Below are 17163 nucleotides of genomic sequence, written 5' to 3'. Positions count from 1 at the left end.
GCCTTCGGCTTAGGTCATGATCCCAGGGTCCTAGGATCGAGCCCCGCATCGGGCTCTTTGCTCAGCGGGTAGCCTGCTTCCTCCCCTCTCTCTCTCTCTGCCTCTCTGCCCACTTGTGATCTCTGTCAAATAAAATAAATAAAATCTTAAAAAAAAAAAAAAAAAAACCACTATAAAGCTATCTGGTCAGTGCAGCTGTATTAAAAACATCTGTAGAGCAAAGGGACCGCAAGACACCTGTTAATAAGCAGCTGCATTTTCTCAATATTTTATCTATATTACAACGGTGTATACTTCTCACAATAACCTGGTGGCACACAAACCAAGTATTAGTATACCCATTTTACAAGTAAGAAAAGGTAAGCAAATGAGAAAGGAGTTTCCCCCAAGAGACCAGTTATTTAATGAATGGAACCAGAAACCAGAAACCTACCGAAAGCTAATGTTTTGTCCACTAATTGGTTTCCTTCCTTTTTTTTTTTTCCTCAAAGTAATCTCTATGCCCAACATGGGGCTCGCACTCAACCCCGAGATCAACAGCTGCATGTGTTACTGAGTCACCCAGCCCCTCAAATCTGTTTCCTTCTTCTTCTTCTTCTTTTTTTTTTTTTTTAAAGATTTTTACCTATTTATTTCACAGAGAGAGATCACAAGTAGTTAGAGAGGCAGGCAGTGGGGGCGGTGGGGAAGCAAGGCACCCCACTAAGCGGAGCCCGATGCAGGAATTGATCCTAGAACTGCGAGATCATGACCTGAGTGGAAGGCAGAGGCTGAACCCACTGAGCTACCCAGGTGCCCAAATCTGTTTCCTTCTTCATAGTATTCTTAGGAATATGAATATTGATTTCAATATTCTGTTAATGAGTTCACTTACTTACTAAACATTTATCAAGTGCTTAATAGTTACCAGTGAATGGACAGATGTTGAAGATGAGCCGATTAACTCTATCATACAAATAAGTAACACTTGGTACTCTATCACATTACCTTTCTGTGCTCATGATCAATCATGACATTATGGGGCTTCACATCTCTGTGCATAATTCCCATGCTGTGACAATAATCCAGGGCCTGTACGAGGAACAGGTAAGAAAGAAAGAGTTAGCTTGCTGAAAAGTGACTTTCTTAGTCTTCTCTAACTTTTTCCTCCATAGTTTTCCTTCTAGCCTCAGCCCTAGGAGTCAAGATTAGGACAATCACTCCCACGCTACTCTTCAGATACCTGTATAAGATCCCATAGTCAGGCAAACTCACAGCCTCTGAACTTCAAGTTCTGTTCCTACACTGTTGTTTAAACTTCCTTTTTGTTCAAAAACACCCAAAGTGTATACCAACTGCATTACTTTCAATCTCTCCCTCTTGCCCAAAAGCTGGATCATTTTCACAAACATAGTCCCCTCAGAAAAAAACTGGTCTGTACCACAAACCTCTCATTCAAAGAACAATAATCCTTTAGCAGCTAAGAGTCCACAACATAAGTTGGCAAACCACAGCCCATGGGCCAAATATGGCCTGCTGCCTGTTTTTGTGAGTAATGTTTTAGTGGAACACAGCCATACCTATTTGTTTGCATATCACCTCTGGCTGCTTCTGTGTTACAGAAGGATGCCGATATCACGACCTGAGCTGAAGGCAGACACCCAACCAACTGCAGATATAAGTAGTGTGATAAAGACCCTATGGCTCACAAAGACAAAAATTTTACTGTTTGTCCCTGTACCTGATTTATGACATCAAATCTGATTTGAAAACCATGTCCAATCTGAAATTAAGGTGAAATGAATGGCATAACCTTTGGGTTTTGCTAATCCCAACCTTTAAGTCAGCTGATGTCACTGGCCAAATTCTTGTCCTTCCTGAAGGGCAACCTGGGCTCTTATGGTTCCCAGGGCTAGACAAGTATACCCTTAACTTTTGAGGTCCTGCTTGCCACAGTACTGCATGAGCCAACGAAAAGATCAAATATCTCTGCTGGCATGGTTTCTTTACGGCACTACCAAGGCTCAAATGCAGGCTTTACAGCAACCCTCATTTGGTTAAGAAACTTTAGCCACCTCTTAGCAATTTTCTCATCTATAAAGCTGATCTTAATGCTGATTAGGAGCAAGATAATTGGTGATCCCACTTTAGAAATCAAAGTCCACTCTAAGTCAGCAATCTCTTAAGAAGAGATTTACATAATCCTTAGGACAATGACCCTGGTGAGGACTGAGTTAGTTTACTGTTTTACTTGTTGAATTTTAAGTAAAATAAAGTATACCAGAAGCAAGCATATGATAAATTATTTTTATAAGTTTTAACAGTTTAATTGTAACTTTCCTAAGGGCATGACAGAGATAACCTATTTTTTTTAAAGGGGGCCCCAGCTCACTTCTAAATGCTGTTTCCAAAGCATTCTAAATTACATTCCTACTGGATTCTATTCCATAATGCTTATTACCACACTGGTTCTGATGCTATTAACTTACTAAAATTTTATATGAGGAGGCCCCTTCTTTCAACATACTTTTCAAAGTCAAGTCACAGACTTTTTCACAGTTACTGGACTATTTAACAAAAGGAAGATCAAACTAAAGATATTTAGTATTCCAGGTTCCCTTACCTTCAGAATCTCATACATGTAAAATCGAATATCATAGTCTGTTAACGTCTGGTACAATTGCTGTTAAAGACAAATGCAACAATTGAGCTCTGATAGGAAGGCAATTTCTCTTCTTTGTAGTAATTCAAACCAAGGCTTGGCTCATTTGCTACTGGTCCAAGATCTGTTTACTGGTCTCTACTTCTCCAACAGAAAATGTGCTTTTTAAAGGAGATACTTTGGGTCTTTAACACTGTATATAAAAGTGAAGACTTACTTAAACTTGTATTGCTAAAGCTATACCCCACTGTTGGGAACATATCAATTTATATATGCAACATGTATTGATGTTATATATCTGTGATTTAGTCTGCTTTTCATTTATCTCCAGACCTTCTCATACAAGGCATTTTGGCATATACATGCCTCCTTAGCAGGGAACTAACCCATTTTTGGCTTACATAGTTATAGGCACTGTGGATTACCAATGGGTATGCAAGATGGCTTGCTGACAAATCCGTTAATTTAAAAGAACTATTCCTGTCCCAATTTAAAAGTAAACTCCAAATAACTTTCCAGGTTCCAAAAAGTTGCAGATTTTTTTTTTACATCTACATATCATAAATGGTTAGTGATATCCTCTGACAGTTTTCCTTGAAGTTATCATTCTGATTCTGAAATAGTTTTTTTCTGTTTTTCCTCCTCTTAGCAAAGGATTCAACCATTTATTGATATGTAACATTCTTAATACTAGAATGGTGCAAAGGCCAAGTCAAAAACCTTTACAGCTTGTAACCCAAGAGAGTGTCCATATTCCTGCACTGGAACTAGCAGTATTTAAAATAAGCAGGTCACTGGATGGGATGCAAATCAGAGATCTATTGTAGAGGTTTGTATCATATCAGAATTTACACCACCTTTCTCTATCCACCCCTTTTTAATATCTATACCCGAGAGCTTCAGAGGAATCCCAAGGTATAAGCAGACCTTGCTTTACATATAAAATACATTCCTTCTTGAATATGGTTGTTTTTTTTTTTTTTTTTAATAAAGATTTTATTTATTTATTTGACAGAGAGAAATCACAAGTAGATGGAGAGGCAGGCAGAGAGGGAGGAGGAAGCAGACTCCCTGCTGAGCAGAGAGCCCGATATGGGACTCGATCCCAGGACCCTGAGATCATGACCTGAGCCGAAGGCAGCGGCTTAACCCACTGAGCCACCCAGGCGCCCTTGAATATGGTTGTTTTAAACTGAAATGCCTTAAAACCAGATCCTGACTGAACATGTGCTATGGTCTTTTATTACGTTTGATATCTGTAGAAACAGTCAAATGAATGGTCAATGTGGTGAGAAGTAAATGTACTGGTAATTGAAAAGAGCACAAAACAAATATAAGAGCAAAATACCAAGATGTAGAAAGTGGACACTGTTTGTATAGGAGTTTCTCTACCTTAAAATTTAGCATGGTAAGGATGAAAAACTCTTTTAAGCAAGTCAGAAGGAAGCTCTTCTAACAGTAACATCACTAAAAGCCTTTCTATGTGGTCTAAAAACCCAACACCTTGAAATGGTTGGTTATATATTATACCTTGAAGTCTGTGTTGTTTACGTGTTCAAAAACCAAGGCAGGGGTTCGTGACTAGGGGAGAGAAAAAGAAAATACACATTAGCAAGAGCCCCGGCAGTTTTAGTGGGCACAATGTTTGCGGATACTACGTGGTGAATTTGGTAGTCCTCGCCTTAGTAGCAGGAAACCCTCTACTGCTACAAGCCCTCCCCACTCTCATCATCACCACAATTAGGTCATTTTTGGGATGGATTTCAAACAGAAGACATGGAGCTGAAGTCTCACCAGGCTCTAGGCAGCCCGACAATGCGCCCATCGCCCATCGGCATCGGACCTGAGTTTGCAAAATGGATTAACACATTTCAGTTTCCAGTGCTATCAGTCTCTTAGCCTAGAAGAATAAGAAATAGTCTGTGGGTGGAGGTCTCTTTGAAAGAAAGACCCAAGCTAGTTAAATGGTATAACTGATTAAGCACTTTTAAAGCAGGACTTAACGGTCGAGGGGGGAAAATAAAGAGGCCAGTTGTACTCTGGGTCAAACACCAGCTCAGCCCTAACGGGCCTTGCCAGCGCCTACTATACTCACCACAGGGTCTTTTACAATGTCTGCCAGTGTGATGATGTTGGGACCGCCTCGTAAATTCTCCAAAATCTTTATTTCACGCTTGATTTTCTTCTTCTTTACTGGCTAAAAGGGTAAAAATATATTAGTGAAATTACTTCAGAGTATTTCAGTAAGTAATGTAATACATAAACGGCTTCCATGTGAACGCTTTCAAGGACGGACATGTTTCAGTCTCATCTCTGAATCCCCTTATTCTAGCCCTGTGCCACATATTCTGCATCCCAAAGACCAGATCCTCTGTAGAACTAGCATTTAAGTCCAGTTGTCAGTCTTAGCATGTTAACTTTTGAAAACTACACAAGCTAGGAGTGCAAATGGAAACACTAAGATATATCTTATAAAAATCTCCTTGTCAATTAGGATGAAACATGGACTCTTTCCATTCCTTCCTCTAAATCTATAAACACCCTAGGGGCACCTGGGTGGCTCAGCTGGTTGAACCTCTTGGTTTTGGCTCAGGTCAGGATCTCAGTCGTGAGACTGTGCCCCATGCTGGGCTCTGTGCTCAAGGCAGTCTGCTCAGATTCTGTCTCTCTCCCTCTGCCTGTCCCTTGTGCACACTCTCTCCGCCTCTAAAATATGATAAATAAATAAATAAAATCTTAAAATAAGTCAGGACCAACAGCAAGGATGGCAAAACCATCGTTGTGTAGCCTAACTCTGTGGGTTAAATGCTGGCCTTGTAGTCAGACTGTATAAGGTGAATCGTACTTTCGTTACCTGCCTGCTGTGTGCCAACAGCAAATTACACAAGTTCTCTAAGCCTCTCTTATGGGTAAAAATGATCAGTAAGAATACATAACTTTTAACACTGGAAGGAAATGCAGAGATGGTATTTTCCAGGTGATCACCAATTTAATCTCCATTTCCAAATACACGTCCCATGTATAGTCACTCGACATCTTCCATGTGAAACATTTCTCACTTGTTTCTTCCTCTTATGTTGTGCATGCTAAATTACACTTGCTCCTTCTCCACTCCCACAAACACCTATCCAAATCCTCCTCCTATTTAGGACCTGAAAACAGTTCCTGGGAGCTTTTCCTAACTGCTACCATCTTCTGAACTGTGAGACCTACTATTTGTGCCTTTTATATGACTCTAGATAACCTAACCTATCACTTTATCATATCCTTATCCATATATCATCCTACAGTTACACAGTAGTTCAGGCTCCAAAGTGTACTTCTGTATGTAATTTTTTATTTGATCCTCATATCAATTCTGAGAAAGATAAAACAAGATTATCTCATTTGCACAGATGAGCAAACATCTTAGATAGGTTAGAAGTACTACCAAGGTTAATTACTTTTAGAGTCTGGATTAGAACCCACACGTTTAGATTTCTAGCCTACTTCTCTTTCTATTTGTGATAAGACAGACATAAATACTCAAACTTTCTGGTTCCCAAAAGGTGTGCCATGACACCCTAGCAAATTCATAGGGTCTCTGTGAAATTTTTAATTTGTGAGGGAAATACCGATCAACATCCAGTATCTGCCAGATACAGAGTATACCACCAGCCTGAGGTAGTTCATAACTTCAGCATTAGATTGAACTACATTCTTTCTGATGGTGTATTTTTATGAAGCTGGGTTTTCACCTGCTGCTGTGATAAAAAGCAAATGTTGTACAAAAATCAATGTTGAGGGGTGCCTGGATGGCTCAGCGGGTTAGAGCATTTGTCTTCTGCTCAGGTCACGATCCCAGGGTCCTGGCACTGAGCCCCACATCGGGCTCTCTGCTCAGCAGGGAGCCTGCTTCCCTAGACCTCCTGCCTGCCTCTCTGCTTACTTGTGATCTTTGCCTGTCAAATAAATAAATAAAATCTTTTAAATAAAATGTTGAGAAGGAAATGAAGCTATCAGTGGCCAAATTATTCCAACATTTGAGAAGCTATGCAGTGATTGACAAGTGTACATACATACCCTAAAATTAATCAATTAAGATTATATTAAGAATAAAATTATATCTTTCTTATGTATAGAACATTTTAAATAGCACCTAACCTAAATTAAACACTTTTTTTTGTTATTTGGACTTAACTACTTAAAAGTTACTGAAACAATATGGGTGGTTATAAATTGAGAAAGTCTGGGAACTTCTGCTTCTCAGTGTCCAATATATTAAAGTTCTTATGACAAGAAATTATATGCTAAATTCCCTAGCATTTGATACTGTACAGTACAGTTGTAACTAACTTACAAGTTGCATATTGGTAGCCCATTGGCCAAACCAGGCCTACCTACAGAACATTTTTAAAAACTCTTGAGCCAACATTTAACCATCAGGATAATTCATATATAAATATAAATTTCTACTTTCTTTTTGCAAAAGAGTATCAAGCAGCATTAGACTTGCACTACTACAAACCAATTTTGAGCCATGGATGGAGCACACGCAGCAGTACCCACCACTCACATCCTCCAGTCATGGGCACTTCTATCAGACTAGCTGCACTGATGGCATCTGCCTGCCATTTCCGGGGCGCCTCTGTGGCTCAGAGGGTTAAGCCTCTGCCTTCGGCTCAGGTCATGATCTCAGGGTCTTGGGATTGAGCCCCACATCAGGCTCTCTGCTCAGCAGGGAGCCTGCTTCCTCCTCCTGTCTCTCTGCCTACTTGTGATCTCTGTCTATCAAATAAATAAATAAATAAAATCTTTAAAAAATAAAATAAAATAAAGGCCTGCATTTCTGACTCTTCATCTTTAAACAGCAGAGGCAACAACTTCTTGAAAACAAAAGGATGGACTGTTCACTAAAAATCTAGGAAATCAGAATTAGGCAAAGTCCTAGGAGAGAGAAGACTGAATCTTTATTCCCTTCTCTACCACAATCTAGTTGTAGGACTCAAATCAAATCACTTCTCTTGCTTCAGTTTCCTGATCTGTCAAATAATCTCTTCTAACAACTTCACTGGATACAATAAAATAAAGGTGTTAAAGCACTCCAAAAACCCTTTCAGATGCTACTTTTAAAAAAGGTATTTAAAAGATAATTTAAAGTATTATTACCTAGAAAAAAAATCTAAATTCCAAATATCTCTGAAATTATAATCTTGCTCTTCTATACTCACCTTGAGAATTTTAACAACAACTTTTTCATTATTTGTGATGTTGATGGCTTCAAATACTTCACTGTATTTACCCCGGCCTAATTTTCGAACCAGCTGGTAGTCATCTTGATTACTGTAAACAGAAAGACTCAAAGTCACAATGATTTTAAAATTTCAAACCATTGGGCACTAATTAACTTTAAAAACTCTACTACCAGAGGAGTAAAAGAAATAAAAGGTATTTCAAATAATTTTTTTATTTTAAAAATTGGGCTATTAATTAAAAATGTGTGTTCCAAGTCCTGGAATTAGAAAAATTTAAGCCTTTCAATTATTCTTTCAAATACCAAATTGTATTTCTACTGGCATACCACACATAGCCAGCTTATATTAGGGTTTGTTGTGTGTGTCTGTGTCCAACAACAGACAGCTTTCCCTTGGAGAATAATTTTATATATTCCTGTCCTCTCATGCCTGGCCCAGCAGAAAACACATATTGTAGGAATATTTCAATTCAGCTGCACTTTGGAGGCAGCTGATTTTTAATGGGCCTTTTTACAGGTAAGTGGCTTTCAATATATAGCCTTGACCTCCCACATGCTCTCCAAGGCAAACCCTGAGAAGAGTCCATACAGTGGAGTTTGCAAATCACGCCACAGATCATGAACCATAGTCAGGGGTCCCTTCCTCACTTTTATCCATATTCCATGACCACTAGCATCAGCAGATGTAAAAAAAAAAAAACAATAATAATAAAATAAGGGAAATGCCAACATTTTCTCCCTGTCTCTGATTACAACTTAGATGACTTTGCTTTAGAGAATGACAAAGACGGTCCTTTTAATAGGCCTAAATTCTATTTACTCCTGCTGAAGACACTGAAAATCCAATTAACAAATTAGCTATGCAATTTCCTCAAGCAGCTAAAAACAAAGTGAATGAACAGAGAAGGTAAAATATACTAAGGACAATGGACAATGAATTAAGGGAGATCCAGGGGAAGGAAGCTTTTAGGTTAGTTGAACTCTCCTGTGGGACGGGCACAGAAAACAAATGCAAGCAAGCAAACAGCACCATGCCAAAAACTCAGAAGGGCTGTTTATAGTGTTATTTAAGCAAAACTAAGTGCAAAGCACTCAGTCTCAACAGAGTGGTTGAAATTTCCTTAGCAAAACACAGGTATTCCTGGAGTCCAAAGCCTGTGATATGAAGGGAACTGTCAGAGTATCAATAATGATAGGTTCTTGATGGTATCTTTGAAGCACACTGTACCTCTTTGTGCAGAGGCAATAAACTTACTGGTAAAAATCATGGTTTCAGCAGGATGACAATATGCCCTTATGCCAATTCTGGGAGATTACCTTCAACCACTTATAGGTTATGTACACCACATGTGAACAGACATAAAATGTAGCACATGGGAGCTGTAGCTTTATGTGCTTTCAAATACTTTATTTTTTTTGTTTTTCTCAAGGTTTTTTTTTTTTTTTTAAGGATTTTATTTATTTCTTTGATAGACAGAGATTACAAGTAGGCAGAGAGGCAGGCAGAGAGAGAGAGAGGGGAAGCAGGCTCCCTGCTGAGCAGAGAGCCTGACGCAGGGCTTGATTCCAGGACCCTGGGATCATGACCCGAGCCGAAGGCAGAGGCTTTAACCCACTGAGCCACCCAGGTGCCCCTCAAATACTTTCTTTTGTAGTTGGTGTCCAAAGCCTTTTACCACAGTAAATATGACCTCATCAATTAACTACATACATGTTAGAGGATAACGGATGCAAACATCCAAAAGAGACTGCATAGAGAATGAGGGGCAAACACAGCTGTTCAGGTAGACTGCAACTATTCAAAATAGAATTTGGGCTGAATTCATGTTACACATGGCTAAACTCATGATAAGGGCAAATGCTGATACGGGTTTAATTTTGCTTCTATCAGAAAGAGGACATCTTTCTGGAGAACTGTTTCATCCTTCAGTATCATCATGGGACAACATTCTCTGACCTCAAAAATATTTTATATAAGAGTCTGGTGTTTTTAAAGTCTTTTAAGTATTAATTCTCACCTAGCTGTGAAGCCTGTAGCTGAGATAAGCTGACAGGTAACTCTATGTTACCGGCCTTTCATCCAGAGTATGTGAGTCCAAGGAAAGAATAAGAGACAGAAATAATTTTTACATGATAAGCCAATCAAAACTCTTAATTTTCAAAGCAATACCTTGTTTCTCCACTGCAGAAGTAAACACAAATCAGGTTTCAATCTTGAGGTTTATAAATGTAGTCAGGAAGCATTCCTGATACAAATTACTCAACAAATCCATAAGAATCAGCCCTTTTCAGTGTGCACAGTGAAGTAAAAAGAAACAATTACCCCCACTCCACCACGTGTGACTCATAATCCCAGTACTCTCGGGGTCTGTGCGTATTAACATCTGTGTAAACTCTGGCCCTGCTTGGCACGGGTCCCGACATGTCAGACAGGTTGGCGAACGAAGGTGGACTTGATGTTTGGAGATCTGGTGGTCACTGTGTTCAGAAGCAGCTGGGGGATAAGACCTTGTTTCAGACCTGTTTTCTTTAAACTGCGAATACAAAGTGCATAAAGGCCAAGGAATTATTTTCTTAAAAGCATATGGGGGAAAAAAATAAATCATCTCAATTTGAGGCTCAATAATGGCCTCAAATTAAAAAAAAAAAAAAAAACACAAAAAAACAAAACCAATAATGTTCTCAAATATACTTCTGATTCTTCTACCTGTTAACAAATGACTAGGTCCCCAATGTGTTAACCAGTGTTTCCTATAACTTGGGACAGAAAATAGTAATCATCATCATCATCATAGTAAACCCAGGAAACATAGTTTAAACTGGTCCTAATACAACTCTGCAGTTGCTTATTACCTCCTCATCTAAAGTCTGGATGTTCTTTATAAGATAGCCTGGAAGGGAAAAAATGGCATCAAGGATAGACCCATCTACATTACTACCATTTATATAATCCACAGAAATTACTGACAAGAACAGCTTTCTGTAGCTCACTCTACAGTGTTAAAAGGCTCTAGAACAGTGGCAAAGCCAGGAGTATAAACCATCAGCCTGACTGTTCCTGGTTGATGAAACCAACCATCCCTTCCTGGCTGATGAAACCAGGAAGGGAATAAAGACTTGTTCTCATACTTTGAAGTTCAATGTCTTTTTATATTGGTCTAAATCATTTAGGGAACCTTGCATAATAACTCAGTAGGTTCTTAATTACCTCTTGAAGGCTCAAGTCATTAAGTTTAAAAACAGAAATTTTTAAAAAATTTTTTAAATTTTTTTAAAAAGATTTTTTTAAAAAAATTTTATTTATTTATTTGACAGAGAGAGAGAGAGAAAGAGATATCTGAAGTAGGCAGAGAAGCAGGCAGAGAGAGGGGGAAGCAGGCTCCCCGTTGAGCAGAGAGCCTGATGTGGGGCTCAATCCCAGGACCCTGAGATTATGAGCTGAAGGCAGAGGCTTACCCCCTGAGCCACTCAGGCATTCCCAGAAATTTCCTCTTGATTTATTCAATATAGGAGCAAGCTTAATAAAAACTGGGAGAAGACAGTTATATTGCCTCAAATAATGCAAAATTTGACATAGAAGGAAAAGTGATGGATTTTAGAAACATGCTTTCTACGAAATTGGTAAACTAAGTCTTCCTATTGGTAAACTGTGATGTCTTCCCTGACCATTCCAATCTATTTATCTTCTTTTAAAAATTCCTGTAGCATTTGCTGATTCCCTTTACTCTGCATTGATTAAAAATGTACTAAGTCTCCAGATTTCATAACCGGAGAACACATCACCTATGCAGTTTTCTGGCCCCGACTGTATAATCTCAATTTAGTTACAAGGAAACACTGGACAAAGAGAAAACAAAGAATTTTCTATAAAGGGGGGGAGGGGGGAGAGATACACTGTACTAAAAATATCAATATTATAAAACATAGAAAAGGCAGGAAGGATAGAGGAGACATGACTATACACAGTGTCCTGTCCCTAGACTATATTCTCTACTGGAGCAGGGTAAATGATGTAAGTAACAATACTATCATACCCATTGTCCCATGGCGGTCAGCCTCTCCTCTTCTGTCCTGCCTGCTGCTCCCTTCCAGTGTATTCAATAAACTTCTATCACCTTTAGGGGTACATGGGTGGCTCAGTGCCTCTGCCTTCGGCTCAGGTCATGATCTTGGGGTCCTGGGAGAGAGCCCCATGCTGGGATCCTTGCTCAGCGGGGAGTCTGCTTCTCCCTCTCCCCGTCCCTCCCCAGCTCCTGCTATCTGTTTCAAATAAATGAATAAAATCTTTTTAAAAAAATTACAACAGGTAAATCCGAGTAAAGAGTTTACAGATGTTCCTTGTACCACTCTTTTGTTGAAACATGTTATTCATAAAAACTGTGGTAAAACATAAAATTTACCAATTTAACCATATTTTCTTTAAATAAATACAAAAATAATAGGAGCTGTAGCTAACTCCCAGCCTTAGAGGGACAACTCATGGGTGAACATGACATCACAAAATGAGACTTTTTCCTGGAAATCACCTGAGTCACATGGAAAACATTCCCCAACTCTCATTTACTAGTCTGTGTATCTCTCAGTTTTATCACCCAGTGTTCCTCTGCTTTCTTAAGGCCTTGGCATTCTCTGTGAAAAGCAGAGCAAGACTAATTCACTAATGAAACTCCTGAGATTCTCAAGTACTTGTTTGACTGACCCTTGCAGCTTTGTGCCTCATCAGCTGGGACCTAATTTATGAACTGGTGACTTGATTTCCCATTGGGAGGACTACCAGCGGTTTTGCAGCACCCGAAGAGGTGGTTCACTTTACTAACATGCATACCAAATAATCTGTTTACAGTAAGAGAGTTGTTCGCATGAATCTCAAATGGTTGGCCTTCATTACATAGGGAGAAGAAATGCAAGAGTTCTTCAACTGTACTTCAGTAATCTCAGATAAAGTGGTGTGGAGAGGGATGGGGAAGAGTGTGATAGGCTAGGGATAAAGAGGGGGATGTGAAAAGATATGAAGGGAAAGTAATCAAAGATAAACATTATTATATTCAGAAATAGTACTTCACTTGCAACCTCTGTAAACGTGTATGTATACTCATATACAGCCTTAACATGAAAGAAAGGGATGGGCTAAATTTCTCAATGATTGGCTGGTTCTTTCATACACTTCTTTTGTCCATCCCTTAAATACATGAGCATCTACTATGAAAAAAATAGTATGCCAGGCCTTGGGAATAAAAGGTAGAACAAATGTGAGACAAATACGCCTTTAAAAAGATTTTATCTGGGCGCCTTGGTGGCTCAGTGGGTTAGACCACTGCCTTCAGCTCAGGTCATGACCTCAAGGTCCTGGTATTGAGGCTTTCTGCTCAGCGGGAAGCCTGCTTCCCTCTCTCTCTCTCTCTGCCTGCCTCTCTGCTTCCTTGTGATCTCTGTCAAATAAATAAATAAATACATAAAATCTTTAAAAATATTTATCTGCAGCTAAGGATATGGAAACTCACTGAAGAGGTGTTTTATTTTTTTTTTAAAGATTTTATTTATTTGACAGAGAGATCAGGAGTAGGCAGACAGAGGAAGAGGCAGGCTCCCCACCAAGCAGAAAGCCTGACTGGGGGTTCGATCCCAGGACCCTGAGATCATGACCCGAGCTGTAGGCAGAGGCTTTAACCCACTGAGCCACCCAGGTTCCCCTCACTGAAGAGTTTTTTTTTTTTTTTAAGATTTTATTTATTTGACAGACAGAGATCACAAGTAGGCAGAGAGGCAGGCAGAGAGAGAGAGAGAGGAGGAAGCAGGCAGCCCGATGCAGGGCTCGATCCCAGGACCCCAGGATCATGACCTGAGCCAAAGGCAGAGGCTTAACCCACTGAGCCACCCAGGCACCCCTTACTGAAGAGTTTTAAGCAGAAAAGTGACCCGTGTGCACATTTTGAAAAGTTCACTCTGGCTGAATGTGGCACAAGCAGAGGAATAGACTTAGGTAGAAAGAAGGCTGTTAGCAGTAGCTTATGCAAGAATGATGATGAAAGCTTGACCTATAGTGGTAGCAACGGAGGCAAGTGCAAAAATCTGAACAACAAAATTTATGGTATAAAATCAGTAACTCTGGGTGTACTAGATAATAGGTTAAGTGGGAGGTGACTTTCAGATTTCTGGCTAGAGATATTTTTAAAAAAGTTTTATTTTAGAGAGTGTGTATGCAAGAACAAATAAGCGTGAGAGCAGGGAGAGGGGGTAGAGAGAGAAAGAGAAGCAGACTGCCCCATGCAGAACTTGAGCCCACAACCCTGAGATCATGACTTCAACAAAAAATCAAGAGTTGGACACTTAACCAACTGAGCCACCCAGGCACTCCAAAAGTACCTTAAAAAAAAAAAAAAAAGATTTTACTCATTTATTTTGACAGAGTCAGTGAGAGAGGGTATACAAGTGCGAGAGGGAGAAGCAGGATTCCCGCTGAGCAGGGAGCCCAACACAGGGCTTGATCCTATGATCCTGGGATCATGACCTGAGCCAAAGGCAGGAGCCCAATGACTGAGCCACCCAGGTGCCCCTAGAAGTACTTTTGATACCACTTATGGGGGACAGAAAACTTCTGGAAGAGACCTCATAGGTCAGGTTTTGGACTAGGTTAAAATGGATGAGACATTAAAATGGATACGGAATAAGCAGTCTGGAGCTAAAAGAGCCTTCTCAAGCTTTAAATAGCTAACCCTCCCAGTTCTACGGTTAGACATTTCCTTCCTTTATCTACAAATAAGAAAACAGCCTAAATAAGTTCAGTTGCTTGGCCATGAATATCCAGGAGAGATTTGGGATTCAAAGCCTAGGTGGCTGGCCTATAAAGTTTTAAAAAACCTTAATTTCCTTATTAGGCACTCAGCTCTCTGAGGTCAAGATCCACGTCTGATTTATCCTTTGAATTTACAGAACCCAGTTCAAGGCTCTGCACCTTGCAGGGTGTTCTCTAAATATTATTTGCTGATGAAATCAAGGTTTGTTTTCCCCCCCGCCACCAAATGAAATGAAAATGAAGTTTACTTCCAGAAGATAGGGTGCCCCTATTTTGGCCATGTGGTACACAGCTAGGAGAACCGGAAGACTGACTCAAGGGTTCTGGAGTAGGTATTTCCTTTGCATATACATTCTCTCTCAGTATCACAGATTCCTCTCTTAAATAACAGGGCCATGGTTAAGATTTGTCTTTTTCTCCCCACAAGAGTTAAAACTAAGATAATACTGGCGAAACCTTATTTTAGCAATTTTTACAAAAAGCTTGTTTAGAAACTAGGTAGAGTGTCTGAGTCCTAGATATCCTGGAGGTCAATTTTCCCATCTAGTGTTTATAATACAAGCATACCTTAAAAAAATCTGACTTACAGAAAAAGTATTAAATAACTTCCATTTTAAATGACCTAACTTCATCCTTACTGTTCTCACGTAATTGCATAAAAGGAGGTGTAACTTTGGCGTTTAATGATTTCATATGACTACTACCTAAAAAGCTTTCAGACTGATGCTGAAGACAATGGCTATATTTTGTTTCTTTAATACTTAAGACTAATAGAAGCCAATTAATCAACTGAAAAATTCTGCCAACAAAATTTACCCTACTAAAGTCAGACCACACCTACAACCAAAGCCAGTTATACAGTTCTGTTTGACCTCTTCTTTAATAACATGCAAGGAAAACTCCATCCAACCAGAAGGTTACAATGTGTACTGCCAAAATCATGTTTATCAACATAAATGGAATACAGAACTAATTAATTTCAATAAAAATTCCTCTTGTCCTCAACGAATCTCTCCCTCTAATCTCTTCTACACTGTATTTCTGTTTTTCAATCTAGCAACTAAAAAGAAAATTAGAGGCTTAGTAAATGGTCCAATACCAGAAAACTGCATGTCTGATTAATCATCTGTGCCAATGTATTTTTTTCTAATGTTTCAATAACACTTTATTTACAAAATCAAAATTACATGCTGGATTTGGGCCAGTGAACTATATAGATTGTGCCAATGTATTTTTATAGATAAATTCCCTAATGAACTGGAAAAGATTATTCTTGAACTTTAAATTTAAAAAGTCTGATTTCAAATAATATAATTTTATCAGTTCTTTTAATCCTGATGTTTTTTAGAGTCTCCATCTTAAAAAAACCCACAAAAACCCTCCCATCCCTAGATCAACCACAGTGAATGAACAAGATCTCATAATCATCCAGACAGGGCAAAGATTTCTACAGTAAAGAATGAGGAATGTGCTTACACTGCACTGACTGCATGATTTAAGACTGCTCATTCAGGGGAAAGCAGTTATATAAGGAAAACAACACCTTCTTAGCACTGTTGCTACAGAGAGTGAATTCTTCTTCCTAGCAATCGGGCAACATAAACTGGCAAGAGAAACAGGCTTTGTAAACAAACTCAGAGAGAACATAACTATACTCGCACCTGGTAAAAGCAAAGACAAATCATAGAAACTTGGCTTCCCCCCCATTTCCCTCTTTCTAAACAGATTTTTGCTTTTAAGTAATCTCTACACCCAATATGGGCTCGAACCCACAGCTCTGAGACCAAGATTCACACATTCCACAGACTGAGCCAGCCAGGCGCCCCACCTTTCACCCTTTCAAAATGGCACTGCCTAGAAGGCCAAATAAACACACAAAAACAGTAGTTAGTACTACCCGAATTACTTGTTTCATGTATCCATAGTTGTCCTTAATCCCTCATTCTCTCTTCCTTTCAAATTAACAGCATAATGTTCACCCAGTAAGCATTTATTAAACAATTATGTACCAGGAAATGTGTGGCAACTGCCAGGAAGAGATTCTTTCTCCAGGCCCTGGAAAATAAAGGGAAATCATCTCTGCCCTTGACAAAGGGTACAGTCCATCACATCACAAGTGACCAGTGCTTTAAAGAATTAAGTCATGGTGCTCTGCAGGCACTGCACCCACCCACTACCATTCATTCAATAAATATTAATGGAGTACCCCCATGTTTGGGGAAAGCTGCCAGGAAAAAAATAACATCTAAGCTTAGTTTTGAAGGTTGCATAGGACTATTTAGATGAAAAATAGTAAAACAAGAAAACTGCAAAGCACAAGACTTTAAACAAGTCAAGAATTTTATTTATTTATTTAGATTTTTATTTCTTTATTTGACAGACAGAGATCACAAGTAGGCAGAGAGGCAGGCAGAGAGAGAGAGGAGGAAGCAGGCTCCCTGCCGAGCAGAGAGCCCGATGCGGGACTCGATCCCAGGACCCTGAGATCATGACCTG

General features: G+C 39.3%; 1 protein-coding gene across 2 annotated transcripts in view; it reads right to left on the bottom strand.

Annotated features, from left to right (window-relative positions):
- The window catches only part of CSNK2A1 (casein kinase 2 alpha 1), a 51463-nt gene that overhangs the window by 12066 nt on the left and 22234 nt on the right, over positions 1-17163 (bottom strand). Inside the window, exons 2-7 of one of the 2 annotated variants that reach the window (XM_059406714.1) lie at positions 10198-10408; positions 7852-7963; positions 4737-4838; positions 4172-4222; positions 2603-2662; positions 988-1071 (exon numbers count right to left, since the gene is read on the bottom strand). In XM_059406714.1, coding sequence (XP_059262697.1) covers positions 988-1071; positions 2603-2662; positions 4172-4222; positions 4737-4838; positions 7852-7963; positions 10198-10298 — 510 coding nt within the window. In that variant the 5' untranslated portion in view covers positions 10299-10408. The remainder of the gene's footprint in view (positions 1-987; positions 1072-2602; positions 2663-4171; positions 4223-4736; positions 4839-7851; positions 7964-10197; positions 10409-17163) is intronic. The other variant, XM_059406715.1, reaches the window with a different exon arrangement.

This window comes from Mustela nigripes, chromosome 7 (genome assembly GCF_022355385.1).
Source record: "Mustela nigripes isolate SB6536 chromosome 7, MUSNIG.SB6536, whole genome shotgun sequence".
NCBI classification, from domain to species: domain Eukaryota; kingdom Metazoa; phylum Chordata; class Mammalia; order Carnivora; family Mustelidae; genus Mustela; species Mustela nigripes.
This window is presented reverse-complemented; position numbering and strand designations above follow the sequence as displayed.